Genomic DNA, 22,643 nt, shown 5'->3' with positions numbered 1-22,643 from the left:
CGGGTTTGCTGAAAGGATTGCTACCAATGCAGAAATGCCTCAGCTGCCCTACAAATACAGACAGGGCTATAAATGAAAGCACTCTACTTTAACGGTGTGGCATGGGAGGCCTGAGCTCTAGTCCTGGCTCTGTCATTGTGTTACTTTGGGCCTGGCTTTCTCTTGGCCTCGATTTCCTCACCTGTTAAATGGGCAAAGTGGTTTGGATGGTATCTAAGGGGGCTTGCAGCTCTGACATTCTTACATTGGACTGTAAGCCTTCAGAAGCGGTTTAGAAATTATTAATTAAGCAATCCTGTGAACTGGTCGGTCATGGTACAAGAGAGTAGGGGAGAAAAACCTTTCTTTCTCAAAGAAAATCACACACGTTGGGGCTGTCACCATCTAGCAACTATATTTAAAAAGAACCCCAAACAGTCCTACTTAAACAGCAAGTAGAAATGACCGCACTGCATTAAGACTTCTCTTAACTCAGCACGAGTTCTGTTTTAATCTGTCACTTCCAATATTGCAGCAGCATGTTTCAGCCCATTTAGGTTAAGTCGCTACAGCAATTTTGAAAGCACGAATGATGCTTATACGGCGCCTGTGAATGCTTTAGGTGGCACCTGGCGAGAGCCTGGGTCCGGAGCCGCTGGCTCTTGGGTGAGCTTCCAGGCCCCACATGCTGAGTGGTGGCAACATGCTGCGCACGTGGGGCCTGATGAACCCAGTGATTTTTGAGATCCTGGGGAAAAGGCTCACCATGGCTGGGAGACTGATGGGCCCCGGAGCTCCTCCTTCTGCCGCAGAGAACACCAATCCCAGGAAGCATAAGGCCACGCCCCCACTGCTGCCTTTGTAAGGAGTGGTCTCCATGGCAACAAGGCCAGAGTGGCTCACTTTTACCCACTGCAGAGCGCTGGGGCTCCAGACCTTTCCTCATTCAAATTTGAAGTAACGTGTTTCCATGTGTGATTCAGTATTCTCCTTAAACCGAAGGCGGACAGTTGCCGTGGCTCCTCTCTCTCTCCTTTGGCCAACAACAACGGAACTGATTTCTTTTGTTTGTTCTAAACCTCAATCCCAGGCATTATTTTTGCTTAAGTATGGCCTCTTTCCCTAATACTCAGTACAAGGCTAATTCCTATTGTGGGATAAACAGGGGTTCGGATTGAGCTAACGTTTACCGAGCAACTTCTGTGCAGCAGGGTAGGAGGCACTGACCAAGCAATTCACATACCTGAGTTAACTCACAAAATATATACACGTGAATTCAAAGGTAATGAACCCTATGGGTGTTTGGCATACAGTAATCACTCCCGCAATATTTGTTGGGTAAAGGAGTGGATGAACATGAACTCGCTGACGATCAGAAGGTCAAGGGCCTTTGGAGACCAGCCTGTCCAACTCACTCCTTGCACAACGGAGAAGTCAAAGCACAGCATTTGGAGTGACTTATTCACAGCCGTTTAGACCCAATTCTGCCCCATGTGGATCCAGAGCACTGTCCTCTCTGGGACACAGCACACACTGCCTCCCGGGAAAGCCGGGTGACAACAAAGCATCAAATCTGTGCTGTGTCGTGTTGCACTTCAACGCAGCCTTCTGAGTGTCCTGCTGAATGCGGTGTTTGGGAGCCCTCTCTGTGAATGCTTCAATAAGAAACACTTTTTGAGAACTTGAAAAACACATTTATTGATACTTATGCTTGAAAGACTAAAGTAAAAGGGGATTAACTAGAGAACTTGAAATCAGCAAATGTGAGGCCTTGGCTGGGGGAGTGAGATGAGGGCAGGGGAAGCGGCAGCTTGGCGAGGTCAAAGTGGTCCGAAACGTGATTTTGTCAGTAGTTCCACATGTCATCACATGCAAGGCAAATGATTCATATCAACCCAAATCACAAAAAGCCGAGGTCTGAATCAGAACACCAGTTTAATTCATAAAGGGAAATAGTCTAACAGATTGAAGTACGGATGTGATTGATTGATGTGTTGATTGGTCAGCCACTCTCTAGAAAATACAGTATCAAAGCCCCAATTATTATCAGAAAGTGGCTCGACGAGCGTGGAACCAGAAAAGGGGAGTTCATTGGCTCCTTGGAACGCAGCCCGCTCTGTTGTGGGGATACACCAGTTGAGCAAGTGTGATGCCCACGTTCTCTGGCTGGGCAACTTCTTCCCTAACCTTGGACAGCACTGGAGACACACCGATGAATTCCTTGATGGCTCTACTAGCTCTGGTTGCAGACTGACTGTTCTGACAGGGGACACTACACCCGGGTCAATGTCAGCTTTCTTCGTTACAATGACATCCAGTTTGCTTTCATGGAATCATTCCAGTGAAACCTCCATAACAACACAATTACAAGCTCTTAGGAAACTATTCTGATGCGTCATTCCTTCCATTATATATGTATTTGAATAATGTGACTCTCCAAGAGGAACTTTTCCTCCAAGTTCAGGCACCTTACTTCATCCCTGTGCTATGAACAGCAAGTCCAAGAACAAATTGAAAGCAAGACTGGGTTTGATAGGTTTGCATCATTGTGTACAGCAGTAAAACAGTATGATGCTCCCCTTCCCTCCTTTAATGCCTAGGAAAGGAAAAGGGCAGGGAGGGAGAGAGAAAGAGAAAAACTGACTTGGGGGTTAGGAGTTGGAAAAGATAGCAGATGCAGGACCAAGGGTACCGAGAAAGATGCAGCGTTTCTGATGTTTGCACCTGTCTGCTGCCCCTGTGTTCTTCCTGTATGAGTGTGGTGCTGGCTTTGTGATGGGCTAGACCAAAAGTCTTGGATACAGATCCAGTACGTCTGGACGATTTGGCGGGAGAGGTAAGAAAGATGTGGCACATGGAATGCTGCTAAGGATGGAGAAGCAGGGGGTGCCCAAGTGGAGAAACATAACGTCTGATGAGCAGAGGGAAGAACTTACAACAATTTTATCAGGAGCTGGACCTGGAGAAATGGTTGCCCTTTCCTACGACAGCATGTTTCTCTAGCGATTACATTTTTAATCTCCTTGTTCTGGTGACACAGGAATTCTAGCTAGACTTCTCCCAGTAAAGAGAAAAAGCAGTAGTCATAGAATGTATATATTGACATTTAAAGAGATAGGAAAGCGATTAGTTAGTAAAGGACCCTGTCCATTTTCAATCCCAAATCTGTCAACCTTGGAAATACATTTTTCTTTAAGTGAGCTTTGTTTTTTCCTTAATCCAGTTGACATACCGGGATACCTTGGTATATATTCCATATTTTCCCTTCACTGCACACTCTTCACCCCAGCTAATAATTCCAGTTAAGAAACTGGTACCTTCCACCTCGGTAACATGGGGGCCCCCGCTATCTCCTTGGCAGGAATCTTTACCTCCCTCATGGAAGCCGGCACAGAACATGTTACTATAGATGGTGAACTTCGTGGACCGGAGGCAGGTAGCTCGGTCCACGAGTGGAACCTTCAGGTACTGAAGAATCGTAGCCGACCGCCCTCTGTTGAAGACTCTCCCCCAGCCACTCACATAGCCAGATCCAAATTTGAGGAAGATGTTGGTGTACTCCTTGTCGGCAATGCAAATAGGGGTTACGTAGCTGTTCAGCGTCAAGGGTTCATCCAGTTCCAGGAGGGCAATGTCATGGCTGTACTTATTCACGGTGGCATTGTAGCTGTGGTGGGGAATGGCACGGATCACATTTCGCCTTTGCTCTGTAGGTTCTGTCTCCTCGGTGTTATACTCACCTATTGAAAAGAAAGCAACGAGTTTTCCCCGTGTCCGTCTAGCATCATTTTACTTAGCTGGCAGCTTATGTTCACCCGTTGAAAAGAAATTTGTCTTTCACGTAAAGAAACAGATTCTCCAGGTGTCCACTCAGCAGCCCCGAATTGACTGGCAGCCAAGTGTCAAAGATAGCATTCTTAGATAGTATTTGTATATTGTTATGATTTTTTTTTTTTGGTCTTTTTGCCTTTTCTAGGGCCGCTCCCGTGGTATATGGAGGTTCCCAGGCTAGGGGTCTAATCAGAGCTGTAGCCTCCGGTCTACACCAGAGCCACAGAAACACTGGATCCGAGCCGCATCTGCAACCTACACCCCAGCTCACGGCAATGCCGGATCCTTAACCCACTGAACAAGGCCAGAGATCGAACCCGCAACCTCATGGTTCCTCGTCCGATTCGTTAACCACTGCGCCACGATGGGAACTCCAGATTTTGGTAAAACGTAACGAGGGCCAGCTCATACTTTTCAGACCAAAAAGCCATTCAGGACCATCAGTTAGATGGTTCTATTCAGCCATGCTTACAAGTCTTACCTTGTTCACAGGTGATAATGCATCCACTTGTTACGAGTTATCCTAGACGTTCCCAATATCAAGTATTTTGAGCTCCCCCCTTTTGCTGAGCACAGATAATACATTCATTTGGTCATTCACTCAAGTGTTGAGAAATGGCAGGTTACAGGTGCCAAGATACAAAGATCAGTGATATGACATAGCTTGGAGGAAGGCTCTGTCTGGTGGGGAAATGGACCCACCAGTAGATAACTGTATCGCAGCGAGATGAGTGCTAATGAAGGTACGCCAAAAGGCCGGGGGGGTTTGGAGGATGGAACAAGTTGGATTTTGGGAGGATGGGTCCCTCTACCACTAGTTCAGCTTCTTTTTTTAAAATCTTTTTAGGGCCACACCCACGGCATTTGGGACTTTCAAGGCCCGGGGTTTAATTGGAGCTGCGGCTACTGGTCTATGCCACAGCCACTGTGACACCAGATCCTTAACCCACTGAGCAAGGCCAGAGATCGAACCTACGTCCTCATGGATACTAGCGGGTTTATTTACCACTGGGCCACGATGGCAACTCCTAGTTCATCTTGCTTAGTTAAATATACTATGGCAGTCATGTAAAGACCTAGGGAAGTTACAGATGATTATCATTCTTTGTCTATTTACCTGCAACGACAGTAATTTTAACACCAGGTTCGATGCAGTGGGCTGCCGTTACAACCCACTTTTCATTAATGATGGAACCGCCACAGAATGCATCAATTTTACCATTCAGAAGGACCTGTGGAAACAAAATTATGAATCCTACTACGTAATATATTTGATCCAGAACAAAATAAATATGCGTGCTGTTTATAGGAGTGGGCAGAAAAAAACTGGCTTCTAGGTGCTGGCACAAGTGGAGTGTTTCTGGAAAGTGTCAGCTTTGAAGATGAATTAGTGTTTCTGGAGCACAATCAAAAAAGCCATTTCTGTAGCTGTCTTGAAGCGAAGGAGTGGGGAGAGCCAGGGGGAGTTCGAGATAAGGCAAAGGAGGAAATGGCTTCTTTTGATGGTTTGGGGCCTTGGGTTCCTTTTCCAGGTGAGTCAGATTCTGGGATAGCACGAATTGCTTCATGGGGATTCGACAGGTACACTCACAAACACGTGGACCTGACTCCTGGCGATCAATGGCTATTACTGAGTCTCCTGTCCCTGTCTGAGGAAATCTCCTTGCTACAGGTTATTAAAAAAAAAAAAAAAAAAAAAAAAAAAAAAAAAGACTGCTTTCTCCTGGGGGACTTTTCAAGCCCTTTCCAAACCACAATATGAAATGAGACCTATGGCTTCCATAAGGGCTGTACTTCTGGCCGTCCAGGCAGTGAGCGACAGCAGGCCCCCCACACTCCTTCCTGCCCACCTCCTCCACCATATTCACACCCCCCTCTCCGATCTGTAATTTGCCTCTGTTCTAAAAGCTCTCCTTAGCTATGCTAGATTTGCGGGCAAAGTGGAGGAAGGGTTTGGGGGTGCTGCTTTGAGCCAGGGCATGATTAGATTAGAGGCCCATCCATTTTCTCCTCTGAAGATTTTCACCACCTCAATGTCTAGATCAAGTTGGAGAATTTCACTTCCTGTCTGCCAGGGCCTTGATCCACCTCTTCAGGAAGAATGCTGAGACGTGCGAACACTAGAGGGCACACTCAACATTCGGTAAACCCTTTGTGGGCACTGACTGGCCCTTGTGAACTGCTGCCCTTTGACTAAAGCACACACAGCCCCAGGCATAAACCCATTCACAATAAACGAGGGAAAGGGAGTGGTCAGTCCTTTCACGTGCAGAGTCTGAGAAGGTCCCTGGGGGCATGTCCTGGTGAAGCTTCTTTTTGTCCAGAATTCAATTTACTGGACGCTGTCTGAGGTCCTAGACACTAAAGCACTTGCCTCCTACCTGGAGACGTAGAGGGCTGACTCGCGGCGAGCCTCTGCCCCACTTTTCCATACTGCAGCTTTCCCTCTTATTCGAGCGGTTGCTTTTTAGTTTGAAAAGTAAAAATATAGGACAACTCATATAATAATATAATAAACAGCAGCGTACCCACCACCCAGACTTGACAATCTTAATTTTTTTGGAGTTTTTTTTTTTTTTTTGGTTGCTATCATTGTGCTAAGTGTTTTATGTACATTTAATACTCACTTTGTGGACTGATAGTACATTGTACTTACAGATGAGCAAACTGAGGTTTAGATATGCAGTTAGTTAAGCTTAGTTAGTGTGAGGCTGGGACACAAAGCCTCGTCTGCCTGACTTCAGAATCTAGGCTCCTAAGTACCCAGTATTTCTCCAAGTGTGATTGGTCGACCCGTTGCAGTAAACTCATCAGGGATGCTTGCAAAATGCAGCTCAGACTTAATTGGAATATTCGGTGGGTGGGGATGAGAGAACATGATTTCTGGAATATCCTAATGCATAATTACACTTGAGAAATGCTAGTTCAGAATTTCCAAGGCTTGGTGACCTTTATGTCTTAAAAGTGCTCACTGCAGGCAAAGCTGGCTACATAATTTGCAGGGCTTCTTGCAAAATGAAAATGCAGGGCCCCTTGGTCAAAGGCCAGGGAAAAGTGTCGTGGAAGATACTAAAATACAAAACGTTTTTGTTTCTTCTGTGGTCTCTTGCAATCTGTCATGATGTTTTAAATTTACTATTTAAAGTTGTGCTCCCTCCGGTGTGGGGGATATTGGTTGGCAGAATGCAGACACTCACAGGTGCCCAGGGGCTGCACCCTGCAGTGTAGGACGCAAGCACCAATGCACCCTCAGCTGCCAGGTCCCTTCTCCCGCCAGCCACTGTACTGATACCCTCTGCCCCGGCAGGGGGATGGGTAAGTCAATCTTCCTTTCCCACTGGCCCACTGCAGCAGTCAACAGCTAAGGGGTGATTCCTAGGGGACAGAAACTTCCATGCCAGGATGTGCTCAGTTCCTGGAACGAAGGTGGGCAAGAGGTTTTGCCTCTGCCATTCACGCATTTCTGGCCCCGAGATGTCACGTGGCCATGCCCCCTCCTCAAATGGCCTACAGTCTGTGTACCCAACCTCAACCCTCCCTGCGCCTTTGCCAGTCATAGCTGTAGGGGATGAGGAGGGGCCATACGCCAAGCATTGGGGGTGGCAGTGGAAAGGGGGAGGCAGAGCTAGCCACGGCACCAGGGGACAGGGGAGAGGGAGGTCAAGAATCCATTCCCCAGTGGTGCTGAGAGCTGAGACTGCTGGGACTTGAGCTTCCAGGTCCCCAGCGCATGTGTGCTCCATTGTCTTATTGAACATGGGTTACCAAACACACATGCCAAGCACTGAACTACAAATGCAGGGCCCTGGGCAAGTGTACTGGTTACCAGCTCACGAAGCTGGCCCAGACCTCAGGTGATTTTCATCACCAAGCAAATTTGGGCGACACTGTTCTATATCCTGGGCCTAATGATTACAACTGAATACATCTGCTCGAGTAACTGGAGTTAAGACTCTGCAAGCAGTGATATAATGATGTTTCTCCTCTATATTAGAGGTGAATTGGACATCTCTCAGCTTAATGGGCTAGTTAGGCCAGACTGAATGATAGCCAAGCCCCGGGGCACATAGACTGTGATGTAGCTGTCTTGACTCCTGCCAAAGACTTGCTGCCTGGAGCTTCTATGCTGGTCTGGTGGATTTCTGAGAAATACAGTTGTGTTCTTTTAAGCCCGAAGAGTGTTTGTTTTGTTTGTTTTTTGTTTTGCCAATTCCTGGCTGCTATTAGAAATTTTAGCAAACATCTTTGCCAAGAAAAAGCCCTAAAAGATATTACAAGCAACTTGGTTTGGGGATGCTGGCTTGGCTACTTCAGGATTACAGCTATCTACATATTAGCTCTTTGGGAATGAGCTGTCTGCCTGGCCAAGGACAAGTTCTTATACAACATCACTTTGGAGAATGATGGGGGAAATGGGAAAGCAAACGTTCTGAGCAAGTTGTCTGAGTTCTGATCAAGCCATTTCATGTTTGTCATATCCTAACAGAAGCCTGTTTTCTCTTTCAGACACACACACATACACACCCACACACGTCTGCAAAGTACACATTCACATATCTGTCCTGATGTTCTTCGCTGACAATGCCAGCCCAGAGTAATAGCTGCTGCCCGGTTGTTCCCTTCTTAACCTTTTAACTGGAACCTGGCCTTTCCCAGTGATTTCAGCAAACTCTTACTCTCTCTACCTAGTCACTGCCAGCTTTACAAGCACATTTTTTCTTTGCATCCTTCTTCTCTTTCATACAAAGAGCAAAACGACTTCTACATGATGTACGGCTTGTTATGCCCGCAGGTGTGATTCATTCAGCCCTTGGCCCTACTTCATTTTTCTGGGCACAGAGGGGATATTCTTTTTCTTCCTTTTTTTTTGGCTGCAGCAGCTTGAAGTGGGATCTCAGTTCCCAGACCAGGGGTTGACCCAGGCTACAGGGGTGAAAGCACCAAAACCTAACCACTAGACCCACCAGGGAACTCCCCCTTACTTTTTGATGGTTAACTAGACTAGTCATTGAAATAGATTTCATCATACCATCCTAGGGAGTGATTGTCTAAATAGTCTGTGGAAAATAGTTTTGTGGGGCCAGGTGAGATTGCACATGTCATGTTTTCATTTCTGCTAACTGGAGCTTTACCATCTGAGCTTAGAAAAACAGAAGGCTATCTGTTTCAGGTGAAGATACTTCTGTAGTCTTAGGACCTTCATGCAACATCTTCCTCCTGACCCACCGCCCAAAAGAAAGAGGAAGTTATGTTTCCCAGAGATGGTAACTTTGCAAGCCATCTGCCATGGTGGGGGGGGGTGTCTAATCAAAAGGAAAGGGTTGGGTAGGTAGCTGTGTAGGTCAAGCGCTCAGCTACTTTAAGGATAGCTTGAGGCCAAAGCTGAGGAAACCCAAGACTGGGGAAAATGTTAAGACATTTTAAAGATTGTTTAGGCCAAGAATAGAATAAGGAATAGACAGACTGCTTCTCAAGACATGTTTTGTTGGTTAAAATGGTTAAATATTGGCAATTGCATATGACATAACCTGATACAAAGGATTCAGGAAAGCTTAACCACTTGGTTTCCATTGTATTCATGATCTTCCACTTATTAAAGGTACAATAAATATGGTTAATTCAGAGCTTGAGGCCCATGATAAAATAATAAATACTAGGTCCTTCACATACAGGACCAGACAGACCCTAACCCAAAGGAGAAGAGGTGACCAGAGCGCTTGGCAGGTTTGCGCATGCTCAGAGTTGTGGGGGGGCAGAGTTAAGTGCGTGGGACCCAATTAAAGGCTTTAGAAAGTCGGAACGTGGTGCTGCGTCCACAAGTCTCTCATTTATAAGCTGTTGATGAAGGTGCTCGCATGGTGTAGGCATTGCGATTTCCCTTTTGTCTCCAATATTCAAATTTTTCATTGCTGCCCTCTGTAGCCGTATGAAATTCGAGTTCCGTTTCAGTTTCCCACTCCCGCTAGGGACACAGTGACTCAGGAAATAGCCTTTCTGTTAAGCCTCTGGCTTCCTCTCTCCCCTCCTGAGGGGCCCTGCCGAGTCCCGGCTTCCTCTCCCCGCGTCCTCCAGGGACGCTGAGCCCACCGCTGGGCTTCTGGCTCCCCGCCTCCCTCTGCTCCTCTCGCAGGCCTCTGTCCCTGGGATGCGGGGTTGGAGGTTGGAGGTTGGAGGTTGGAGGTCAGAGGTCAGGCAAGCCCGCCTGCGCCTTTGGCCTGGGGGCGGGGGAAGGGCGGCCGGAACCGCAAGGGCTTCTGGGAAGCGCCTGTGGCTAACTCGGCGCGGCTGCGGCGGCTTTGCCTCCAGCTCGCAAGCAGAGGAGAAGCGGGAAACCCCTGGAAGAAGGTAAGACAACGCAGCCGCGGCCCGGCTGCGGGGAAGGTGGACCTTGCAGCTTAGGGGCTCAGCGCTGCACAGGGTCGCAGCGGGCCCCCCAGCCTGCCCTGTCGCATCCCCCACCTGAGCCCTTGACGCTCTCGGGGTGGGCTCGTCCCCCCGCTGGGGTCCCGGTGATAGGGCAGGGCAGTGACTCTTCGAGTCGACAATCCCACAGACATGCCCCACTCCCACCCCAAGGCCACCCAGCCCGCGTAGCCCACCCAGGAGGCCGCAAAGGGCTTTCTTAAGCCTGGGCCAGCATCGACCTGCCCACCTGGAACTTTCACCTGCAGCCCCCCCCCCCCAAAGAAAAGTCATCGTCCCTTTCTCTTGTGCCCCCTTAGCTCCCGCAGACAGCTCACCTAAACCTTTTCTATAACAGACTGGGCCTTCACAGTGCGCTCAAACTGTTGGTTGCTCCAGAGCAAAGTGAACTCCCCTCTGTTCTTCCTCATGGGGTTTCTTCACCCAAGTGGTTGCCTTATTATTGCCCCCACCCCCCACCCCTATTACGGATGCATTGGCACTTGAAATCGCTCTTTTCTAGGTGGCTCTGCTAAATGTATTTCATACGGCAGAGCCACACATCTAGTTTGGCCCTGGAAGCCGCAGCTGTTGCTTGTTTTGCCGCGAAGCCTTGGCTGCAGCAGGTGCGTTGCAGTTTGGTCTGCAATCACACCAAGGTTTTCCGCCCTGCAGATGAACTGCGCTGTGGTCCAGCCGCCTCAGCCACAAATGGGGAGAGATTCTGGTTGGTTTCATTTCCTGTTTCTGTCTTTGTCTAAAAGTGAGTTTTATACGCTCAGTGTACCTCCTGTTTTTGAAACCCAGTAATCTTGTGTGAGCAATCGGATGGAGGTGGGTGTGGAGAGACCGTTCTCTGGTGAGGAAGGAATCGGTGTGAAAGGGCCCAGGGTCTCGCTCCGGTATCCGGCAAAGTAGCACAGCTCTTCGCCTTTGGAAGAGACCAAAACCTACCGCTTGGTATGTCTGTAGTCAGGAATCTGAGTCTGTGTGGATGAGTGCACATGTGTGGGTGAGTGACCTTGAACATTCCAAAGGATCTTATCTAAGCTTGATAGGAAAGAGACAACAGGGCAAGAGACAACTGTAAGCGTGCAGAGAGGAGGACATAACAAGATTCGAGAAGATGGGCATCGTTTATAGCTTCCTCATAGTACAACTCTAACCTCATCTGATGGTTTCTTCTGCTTAAAGGAAACAATAGCTTGGAGTTCTCTTGTGGTGGAGTGGGTTAAGGCTTGTGGTGTGGTTGCTGCTATGGTATGGGTTCCATCCCTGGCCCAGAAACTTCTGCATGCCTTGTGCATCGCAAACAAACAAATCCCCCAAAAAACAAAACTTCCTAGACTTACTAAAATTTCTATTAGGAATGACTTGCATTGTTAAAGCATTGGCAAGCATCTGGCTGAATTGAGACTTTATAAAACCCCCTTCTTTTTCTTTTTTCTATTTAGCTTTCATTTGAATGTATTTGCCATTTCATTTCTGAGAGTTGACAAGGGCCCAATGCTAAGCCCCAAATGCATGCATCCTAGGATTTTTTTTTTTTTTTTTAAAAACCTGTTTTCTTTCTTTCTTTCTTTTTTTTTTTTTTTTAAAGGGAGTCATCTTAGCTCATAAGATGCCCTGGGTTCCTAGATTCTTCACTGTAGGCACTGCTTTATGTTCCACAAGCCCAAGCAAGATACTTTTAAAGTAAGATCTTTTGTTCTAACCACCTTATCCATGGAAGTTGGGCACATAATGAAAATAAAATGCACAAGAGTGCAAATAGTAAAATTCAAGAGAATTAGGTACATGGATGTTAGAGTTAAAGCATGATTAGAGTGCCTGGCCCCACGATGGGTTGTTCAGCAAAAGGTCAAGGAAAAGGAGTGAAGGAAGGGGTCATGGTGGGTGAGGAAAGCAACGCCGGTAGGATGCTAAGTAGGGGACAGTCGGTGCAAAGGAACACACAGTGTATTTTATTGGCTCTAAGAGCAAGTCCAACAAATACTGTTAAAAGCAAAGGAAAATAAAAAGTCCTGGTTGTATGGTCTGCCACCCTTCGGAACCATTTGCCACAATCTCTGTGCCAATAGCTACCTCCTATATTATGTTCAATAGCTCACACCCGTTATATTAGAAAAGAGCAGGCATTCTGAAGAATCCTGGTTGGACACATAGCTAGTCTAAAAAAATTTCAGTGGTGGTAAATCTGGGGACATTTACCTGATCCTGGCTTAAACTGTTAATCTGTTTGATGATTGAAAGGTCTTTAAAGCTATTGGTCTCTGATGGCAAAAGTTCAAACCTCAGTAGGGAAAATAATTTGGGGTGAAATATCCTTGAAATTCCTACAGAATCATATGATTGTGGCCACTTGGGAGTTTTATGTTAGACTGTTATAAGTGCTGTCCAATAGAACTTTCTGCAGTGATGGAAAGGTTCTGGCCGATACAATAGCCACGAGCCACGTGTGGCTGCTGTGCACTTGAAATGAGGCAGGTGTTAGGACATGAACTTTTAATTGTATATAATGATCATTAATTTAAATTTAAATAGCTACATCTGGCTCCTAATTGCCTTATTGGCCGGCACAATTTTATATAAGGACCGGCCTGGCTTCTTGCCTCTGAGGCCTAATTCTCTCTAATGGAATCATTTAAGCTTTAGCTATAGGCTCAGTTACCACCAGGTTTTGCTACAAATCTAGCTCTTGGTTGTTGAGGTTTTGCTACAAATCTAGCTCTTGGTTGTTGCCTCAAAAATGTGCGCAGGTGATTCTCCTGTGGGTTGTCTGCAAATCACACCTGGTGAAATGTGGGACTAGGTACTGTGACTCCACTCTTTGGGGTGTTGGACCCTAGCTTCTGTAACAAGTTTGTTTCCTTTAGACCAGGGGGTTTCAAATTGCAGCGTGCATAAGAATCGCCCAAAGGGCTTGGTGGTAGCGCCCAGACTGCTAGGCCCCACCCCCAGAGACTGAGATTCAGTAGGTCTGGGGTGTAGCAGGAAAACTGACCGTCCTCACACGTTCCCAGGTGATTCCGATGCTGCCACACTTTTGAGAACTACAGCCTTGGACCATATGCCCTGGTTCCAGTAACCCAGTTCTTGCCTTAATCCTTCCTGAGTCCTTTTAAATCCTTCCAAAATAATCCAGTTTCTTTGGACCAAGAGACTGGCTCTCACCAGTTCTCCCAGGGACTGGAAGCCAAAGTAGGACCAGAATCCCAGTACTGGTGACCTCCCTTCCAGACCTTGCTACTGCTAGTCTGAAATCCTGCTGCGTTTTCCTTGGTACCAAACTCTCCTTGGCTTTGTATAGTAGCTGCCCCCGGCCTTCTCTCTCACCAGCTCCTCACCTGTGGGGGCTCCTTCCTACTGCTTAGTGCTGAAACATGCCGAAACACTCCCCTCGTCCCAATGGGCCTGCTTGGCCTCCTAGCCTCAGCCTCCCTCCTGGCCTGTCCCTTGCCCGCCAGGCTCCAGTTGTGATGCACCATCAGTATAGAGTACCTGCCAAGGGAATTGACCTGGTTTGGCGTTTTCTCCACCAACAATTCGAATAAAGTCGTCAGATGATTGGTTGCTTTCAGTGAGGCTATCCAAAATTGGTTCAACTTCAGTAGAATTTTCATAGTCCATGTTGGAAAAAATAATCTCAGCACGGGTGAGCGTCGTAGGACTGTGTGAGACAGAAACTCTTCCGCATGGAAATGGCACTAGAAAAATGAGGGAAAAAAATTAGTATCCTGCTATTTCTCATTTGCAAGCAGAACATGAATTACACACATCGCAAATGAGGCCCATCCTTGTCACCTCTACGAAGCAGGCCCATCAATATTTTTAAAAATTGGATCAATAAATATAGTCTCCAACTAAAAGGTTAATTGTGTTATTTTCATGGAAAGTTTTCAAACCCTTCATGAAAAGGACATTTGGCTCAGGAATCCATCATCTTTACGGAAATAGAATAGGTGTCCCAGAATCAAATTTTTAAAGACTTTTATGAAGTCTTATGACTTTGTTTAGTTTCTTTACTAAGAAGTTTTACTCCCAAGTACTGTCCCTGAATGGAAGTCTGCTGATTGGTGCCATGTAGCTTTGACTTTAGAATGAGGTAAGTGGGACCTATTGTTACTAGGATTTCTTTTGCAGGCTAGAATGCCTTCTAGGTTCCAAGGTGGCTTGAGGTATCCACTGGGGGAGAGGTCATTGAGATTTAATTCCTGGCTGTTGAGTCTCCACCAAATAAATTACGAATCTGATTATTATAGCCACATCTACCTGGGCACCAGCCACCTTTTACCTTGAGTTGGTTTACTTCCTAAAGAAAAGGAGGCATCTACCGATAGACTGGGGACCACCAGAAGGGAAGTTTGTGGTCAAGCAAAGGCACCTCGCATTTCGTTTTCACTTCTCACTTTCCTTCCATCTGCATTCCTTGTAACAGACATTTCTATAGCAACCAGCTGTGGCAGAGGATCATGAAGACAGCATGTGGTTGGGAAAACAGGAAATTAGTTCAGAATACTTCTGTAATAAATACAAATCGTCCACAATGGCTAGAGAAAAGGGACCATTACTATCGAAAGGCAGAAAATCTTATTTTAGGTTTGGCCTGTTTATTCTGCTAAAGCTAAGTCTACATTCAAATATAACACTTAATAGTTAGGAGTTCCCGTCGTGGCGCAGTGGTTAACGAATCCGACTAGGAACCATGAGGTTGCGGGTTCGGTCCCTGCCCTTGCTCAGTGGGTTGACGATCCGGCGTTGCCGTGAGCTGTGGTGTAGGTTGCAGACACGGCTCGGATCCTGCGTTGCTGTGGCTCTGGCGTTGGCCGGTGGCTACAGCTCCGATTCGACCCCTAGCCTGGGAACCTCCATATGCCGAGGGAGTGGCCCAAAGAAATAGCAAAAAGACAAAAAAAAAAAAAAAAAAAAAGTTGGAGGTGGTTCTCACTTCTTGTGTTCCCTCTCTTATACCAGAGAGGGGCTTATAAGGGTTTAGCTACTCTGCTGTCTGTCTACACTGGAAGTTAGGTTTCAGAGGTTAGAAGATACACACACACACTCCTCTCAAGGTTGGCTAGTTTGAAGCAGCATATGTGAAGAACCAGGTAGAAGGACAGGAGGCAGGCAGGCCCTGGAAGCATTAGAGACTCTTCATTTGAGGGCGGCGTGTGTACTCTTGGCTTCTGGTCCGTCTTTTACTTTCCTCTGCTGGGTGCATAGCTGAGATAGGTATCAAACCCAGTTACAGAGGAATTGTGTGTGATTTAATGTACCAATTTAATAAGACATGAGGCTTTGGAAATGCAAAAGAAATTATAGCTAGTTCATTCCAAAAGGGCCCCTCATTTATCAAATATAATTGATTCTCCGGAGCCTACTTTTTAAAAAAAATCCAAGGTTCTGCTGCTTTCATTTTCAGAGAAGAGCAATATGAGTGTGGAGTGGAGATCTCTGAACCCACCAGTCAGCTGTCAACATGGTGGCGTGGTTGACATGACTGGGAAGCGTTGCTTTGTTCACGGCTGTATAGATTGACTGTGCCGATCAGCCTGACACAACTTCAAACAGATGGTTGTTGGAACTATTCTAATGCCAAGTGTGTAAACTTAGCCCAAGATCCAAGGGTAGGAAATAACTTTCTCAGAGTAAACCGGTCATACTCGGCAGATCCTGCCTAAAATTCACCATCCATAACTAGAAGCCTATCAGTCAATCACGTATGTGTTTTTTATGTTACAGGACTACTGCATAAATTGGACTTGATGAACTACACATATGTATACAGAAATCACACAAATCAGTTGCTTCTTGCTATAAAGGTCAGAGGAAAAAATTGGACACAGAAAAGAATTCAGACTGAAGACAATTACAGAATTTCTATTTAAAATGATGGTGCAATTTAGAAAATTAACTTCTCCAAGCTGCTAGTCTTTTCTGTGATTTCAAAAGGAAGAAGAAACAAGGAGGGATTAAAATTATGTCGGCTAGTTAGAATGCTAAAAGTTCTGGCATGGATGTGGAGAACATAGCTGTTGAACTGTAAGGGAGGAAACAAAAAAAAAAAAGGCAGATTTAGATTTTGACCTGCTGGTTCGCAGGACTTCTGGTCTGGTGCAAGTCGGTATCCAGTGGTACAGGAACAAAGCACCTTGCTATCAGCGCCTGTTTTACAAAACTGCTTGCATCTGCCATTCTTAATGTTGCATGTTGCATCTGAAGGAAAGCAAAATCAACAATAATAGCATCATTTAACACACATTTCTAAAAAATACATGAAACTACTGACTCATGTATGGGTCATATATAAGCTGGAGCGTTCATGGAGAGAAGTTTGGGAGCCTTGAGCTAAGAGTAGAAAAAAAAGATAAAATTCTTAGATGTAAAAATGATGGCAGCAATATATGTGATTTGGCATAAAACAGAAGGTGCAGATATGCTACTTTCACCAAATCATGGATGGCAATGAAAAAAGCTGTTTATTAAAGTATAAATACCTTCAGAAAAGCATCCCTAACTTTAGTATGAGTTTTCCGAAGGTTACTGCCCTTGACTAAACAGGTCAATACATGGGATGTTATCAACACCGCAGAAGTTCTCCTGATGCCTCCTTCCTTCTTCCCAAAGTTACCATCAGTCCGACTTCTAACAGGGTATTAGTTTTTTTTTTTTTTTTGTCTTTTGTCTTTTTGTCTGTTGTTGTTGTTGTTGCTGTTGTTGCTATTTCTTGGGCCGCTCCCGCGGCATATGGAGGTTCCCAGGCTAGGGGTTGAATCGGAGCTGTAGCCACCGGCCTACGCCAGAGCCACAGCAACGCGGGATCCGAGCCGCGTCTGCAACCTACACCACAGCTCACGGCAACGCCGGATCGTTAACCCACTGAGCAAGGGCAGGGACCGACCCCGCAACCTCATGGTTCCTAGTCGGATTCGTTAACCACTGCGCCACGACGGGAACTCCGGGTATTAGTTTTATATAAGGAGAAGCCCCCGGAGTTCCCTGGTGGTGCAGCGGGTTAGAGCTCTGGCGTTGTCACTACTGTGGCTGTGGCTACTGCTGTGGTGTAGGTTTGATCCCTGACCTGGGAACTTCTGCATGCCATGGGCATGGCCAAAAAAAAAAAAAGAAGCTCGAGGTATGCACCCTTCTCTTTCATTTAACGTTTTGTTTGTGAGCTTCATCGCTATTGTTCTGTAAAGCCACAGTTCATCTGCATGCCACGGAATATACTCCACGGCATAAATAGTCCTACCTTTATTCATCCATCTTCCTGTGGATGAATATTTGAGTTGAGGTTCCAGTTTTTGCCTCTTCTGTATAATGTTGTAACGCATATTTTTGGACACATCTTTTGGTAGCACATGCATGTATATTTACTGGATTATATACTCAGGAGTGCAGTGATTGGACCATGTGTTCAGGTTTGGTAGATACTGCCAATTTCTAAGATAATTGTACAAATTTAGATTCCGCCCATCAGTGTCTGAGAGTTCCAGCTACTGGATATATGTAGTGCAGATACTGTCTCCCAATCTGTGACTTAACCTTTTCACCCTACGTAGTGTATTTTGCTGAATAGAAGTTCCTAGTTTTAATATAATCGGGTTTTTCAAAGTGAACTTGAAGCTGGCTGAGGTGGGTATGTGTCAACACAAGAGAATGAAATAGGGTCCTTTAAGGGAGCCAAATGCCAAAGACACTACGTGTTGACAATGAAAAGCATCATAGTGGCTCATATTTTCTTTACTTTCCTGTACAATCTCCCATAGTAATATAAAGTATCTTTCCTTCGTCTCTTATAATGCTTTTTGTCAGGATTCTATTTTATCTGCTATTAAGATTGCTTGGTCAGTTTCTTTTTGTTAGCATTTACCTGGAAAATGTTTTTGCATCCATCCCTTTATTTTAGCCTCCTGGTATAGTTTTATTTTAGGTATCTCCTTTATCTGCAGCATACAATGAGATTTTTAACTCCAGACTGAAAATGGTCATTAACCCCAATTCACATTCATCGTGATTCCTGACATATTTGGCTTGTTCCTGCCATCTCGTTTTCTGTTTTCTGATTCCTCTGCTTTCCCTTTGTTTCTCCAATGCAGTCTCAGCAGCAGGATGTAGCAGGGTTCAGGGCTTGCTAGCTGAGACCTGCTGAGTTAAGAGAAACAGGCGCTGCCCTTGGGCCTGTTTCTGTCTCCAGAGCAGCTCGGAGAACACAGTGAATGGGGGGCACCTTCCCCCTAACCTTAGGCTCAACAATAGTACAGCTTTGAAGAGAAATGCTCGCTTGTCAGTGCAGTTAGAACAGGGAGAGTCTTTCGCCAGCACCATAGTGACTAGCTCTGCGTGGACTTCCGCTGGCCTCGTGCAGGTGCAGCCCGGACTTGCCTTGGCTCCTGTCTGCGCAAAGTGCCCCTCCCCCTTAGCTTGGTGTTTCCGGTTGATGCTGAGGCATCGGATGCCACGTGACTGCTCCTGGTGCCCCATAGGCTGACCGTCTGACCACTGGGAGACAGATGCTGATGGATACATTCTTTCACCTCTTCTCCCTGTCGAGACGGACTGTCCTGAGGCCAGCTCATGTGGCTTCTTGGAAAATTGTCCCCGGAGATGGAACCATCAGTTGCAGATGAGAGATGACTCATCCCACTCTTGGTCCTCCTTTCCTCACTGCCTCACTCCCCTGTCCCTCACTCTTGCTGCCTGGAATTGCAACCCTAATTAGCATGTGTCACAGACTCTCTTTCTGGGGGATTCCAGGCTAGCAAAGTGACTGTGTAGTTTAGAGTATTTTGTGGCTTTTTGAGTGACAGATGGAAATCTTCTAATTACTGGGGTAACAGGCTAATGTCATGATTAGCTCATGTTCTTTACTGATATTTCAGGGAATAAGGGGACACAAGTCAGCTGTTGCTAGGTAGACAGAGGAACCAGCCTGAGCCCTAACCTTTGCTATCAGTAATCCACTGAGCGCATGATCCAGGAAGATAGCACTTGGTCCTTTTAATTAATTAGTTATTTTTTTAAAGACCTTTCTCCTCACTGACGGTGAGCTCACTAACATCCCTGGCTCTTCTCATGTTACGAGCAATCATTTTGTTGCCCCAGAGCAATACTGGAGTGTTCAGCCAAATCAGATACCGCGGGTAGAAAGTGTTCAGTCAATATGAGATGGAGATAAGTTCACAGAGGTGGGCGGTGGGTGTGGACCGGTTTGGTCCAGGCCACGCACAACGGCCATGGGTAAAGTCGGAGTGGTTTTTCCGGTTCTGATGCTGTGCCCTTGGATAAGTAACTAGACCTCTCCATCATTTTCTTCATTGCTCTTTATGACCCAGGAGTGCTGCCGCCGCTGCTGTTCTGAGAAATACTGCTGTCCGATCAGCAGTCTTTTGACCTCAGATAAGGGACCTGAGGGTCTGGAAATAGAATAACAGTACAAGGAATTCCAGTGGAGAGGGGTGTGGGTCAGGAGCTCAGGGACAGGCACTGCGACCTCATCCATCAGCCATCTCTTAGCACTTAGACGGCAGGCACTGTGTTGGGGGCGGGTTCTCCGTGGTCCTGAGGCTGATCTGGGTGCCTGGCGTGTCTGCAGGAGAGCAACTCAAAGCGTCTCTTCTTCTCCCTCCGCGGCACCACAACTATCTCTATTCCCCTCACGCCTACTGTCAAAGTTACTGTGTTCTGCTGATTTTCCTCTGCCTTCATCTTGCCTGATATATTCACTGAAGACCAAACCCCAGACAAAAGATATTTCATTTAACACATTTATCACAGAATATGCTGTTACTCGGCTAAACTCAAGATTTTTTCTTTTTCTTTTCTTTTTTTTTTTTTTTACTCTGCAGAAATATGCAGTAAATTGATCGTGTTGGTGGTGTGTTAGCAAACTGAAAAAGTGTTTATGTGCTTGTGATTGTTTTTCTTTCCGACCTGCCTCACCATTGGGCAGTGCCTCTTACACTCTTCAGAAGGGGCTGGAGTGACCAAGTTTGATTAGACTTTGATTTCTCAGAAAAGGACTCAGCTGTGAGGTGTAACTGGGGACACACAGTGGTCTTTATTCCGGCTCAAGGGGCACAGTAGCCAATTAATTGTTCAAACTAGAAAGTGGCCCTGAATGTTGGCACCTCTCTCCCCCAGAGAGGAAGGAGCCTGATGAATGAGAGGAGGAAAACAAGGTCTTAGCAGTGGAGATGGCCTTCCCTTCTGGGGAGCAGGTGAGCCAGGAGGCTTGGGGTCTGGAGGCCCCATAAACTGCGCTGTCCAGCAGCTTTGGCGATTAGCCCTCAGTTCAGTTTGAAGCAGTAGCTTGAGTGGGAGTTGGAATATGCTTTTGCTTTCTTCTAGGTCTGAGATAAAGAGCTTTTGGAGAGAATTCCCACTTTGTTTCTGAACTAAGCGAGCTGGCAGGATTTTTCTAAACTCTGATCCGATGCGCTGGGGGGAGGTCAAGACACCTTAGAGGCCAGGTGTGGTGGTGGCTGCAGTGTGACTACAGAGCTCTGACCAAGCCAGGACATGGGGAACCCGAGAGGCCCCAGACAGTGCCCGATACAAGACTTGGCACTTCTGCTGTGTGGACTGTAGCCTCCCACACGTCGCAAAACCTGTTATGGCAGTTTTGTGCTTATATCTACAGTCTTCAGGGCTCTGTGCCTCTTTTTAAAGTGTCTTTCTTTTTAAACTAAGAACACTTCGGCATATTTATTACTAAAGGCTGTTTTCACTCGTGCTTGGCTACAGTGTGCTCTTCATTCTTAACTGAGACTAATTGAGTCATTCATTCCCTCGGCTCCAATAGTTATATTATTTAACCTGATACGCCATTGGTTTCTGTAGGTTTCCATAATAGCAGGATCAGATTTATTGAGGTAAATCTGAATTTGAAATTACAACCTTTCAGATGAAAGTAACACTTCAGAGTTGTTGAACCAATGAACACACCGTAGGAAAGGTAACCCAGGCATCAGTTTGTCCCCCCGCTGGGAGACCTGAGGGAACGGGGGTCCAAGCCAGGGGTACCAGTCTATCTACCTGCATCTCCTTTGTTCTTCCTTTTTAAATGTTTTTGCCCTGCCACCTTTTCTTTTTCCTATCTTTTATTCTTTTTTATCTTTTGGATCTCAAAAGATGATGATCAATGGATTTCTCTTTAGAACTGAAAGGATTTCTGAGCAGCATTAGACATGACTTTTTTCCTTTCTCAATAGGACAAGTGCAGCTGCTGTGTTTCAGTTTGTTTTATGCTCTTTTCATCTGCGTGTCAGGTGGATGGCCGTAATGCCTTAATAGAGTCCTGATAATTTTCTGCTCTTTGCCCTTAGTTACGTAGCCTGTGGTGTTAAATTCTTTCCCTAGGACTGTCTCTCTGTTCTGGAGTTTGAAAGTAGAAAGAGGATCCACCATTAGCACTGTGTGCTTTTCACAATCACAATACCCGTAATCCTGCATCAGGATTACCAACAAGTGGGTAATGGACTTTGGGGCTTACTGTTCCGTTGCCAAAATCTCAGGAAAAAAAAAAGTATTCTAGGCTATGTGAAGAAAAGATGCACAGTGACTCTAGATTTTCTATGTTAACTCTCTCAATGTAATCAATATAGTCAAATTCAAGAATGAGCTCTGATTTTTGTCAAGACATATAACACATGAAGTGGTTTGTATGGGTGGAGAAGTGCCTATTTTTTTTTTTTTAATCTTTTTAGGGCTGCACCCATGGCATGTGGAGGTTCCCAGGCTAGGGGTCTAATCGGAGCTACAGCTGCTGGCCTACGCCACAGCCATAGCAACGCGGGATCCGAGCCGTGTCTACAACCTATACCACAGTTCACAGCAACACTGGATCCTTAACCCACTGAGCGAGGCCAGGAATCGAACCTGCAACCTCATGGTTCTTAGATTCGTTAACCACTGAGCCAGGACGGGAACTCTGAGAAGTGCCTGTTATATGGGAGAATTTGCCTTCTCATACCCCAATTCTATACTTAATTGACTTCCACTGCTTTTGTTGATAGCAATTTAGTCAGGAGTTCAAACCATTTTATGAATCAGTTTTCTTTGCATTTTGTGGATAGCAGTTAGAAGCATGGGTTTTGGTCAGACAAACTGAAGTTCAAGTCCTGGCTCAACCATTTACTGCTTCTGTGATTTTAGGTTGTTTGAGCTGTGCATCTCTCATCTGCATAGAATGAGGATAATGTACTGACATTGAGGATTAATATGCTAGTGGAACATATTACCACTTAATACTAGTTACCAAATGTTATTGCTCTCAGTATAGTTTCTTGCACTCATCTTAGAAACCATGGCTACACATAAAATGAGTGTTTATAAGCTTCAAAAGTGTGATTTATATAATGGAATATTACTCAGCCCTTAAAAAGAGGGAAATCCTGTCATATGCAACAACAAGGGTGAGCCTGGAGGATATT

At 45.9% G+C, this 22,643-nt stretch overlaps 2 protein-coding genes across 8 annotated transcripts in view; one reads left to right on the top strand and one right to left on the bottom strand.

The window, feature by feature from the left end:
- Positions 1-1,650: 1,650 nt before the first annotated feature.
- The window catches only part of F9 (coagulation factor IX), a 31,638-nt gene continuing 10,645 nt past the window's right edge, over positions 1,651-22,643 (bottom strand). The window contains 4 exon segments of one of the 3 annotated variants that reach the window (NM_001164003.1): positions 1,896-3,719; positions 4,928-5,042; positions 13,714-13,919; positions 16,297-16,425. In NM_001164003.1, coding sequence (NP_001157475.1) covers positions 3,172-3,719; positions 4,928-5,042; positions 13,714-13,919; positions 16,297-16,425 — 998 coding nt within the window. In that variant the 3' untranslated portion in view covers positions 1,896-3,171. 3 annotated transcript variants of the gene reach the window in all.
- Positions 10,050-22,643, top strand: part of LOC110257820 (uncharacterized) — a 252,357-nt gene continuing 239,763 nt past the window's right edge. For all 5 annotated transcript variants that reach the window (XR_014835876.1, XR_014835875.1, XR_014835877.1 and 2 more), the window contains exon 1: positions 10,050-10,155. The gene's annotated coding sequence lies outside the window, so the exon portion shown is untranslated. The remainder of the gene's footprint in view (positions 10,156-22,643) is intronic.

The sequence above is a fragment of the Sus scrofa genome, chromosome X (genome assembly GCF_054392235.1).
Source record: "Sus scrofa isolate SSC_HxYL_T2T_F1_AM1 chromosome X, Sscrofa_HxYL_maternal_Yorkshire_Landrace_v2.0, whole genome shotgun sequence".
NCBI classification, from domain to species: domain Eukaryota; kingdom Metazoa; phylum Chordata; class Mammalia; order Artiodactyla; family Suidae; genus Sus; species Sus scrofa.
Note: the sequence above shows the minus strand (reverse complement) of the source record. Positions and strands in the feature narration are given on the sequence as shown.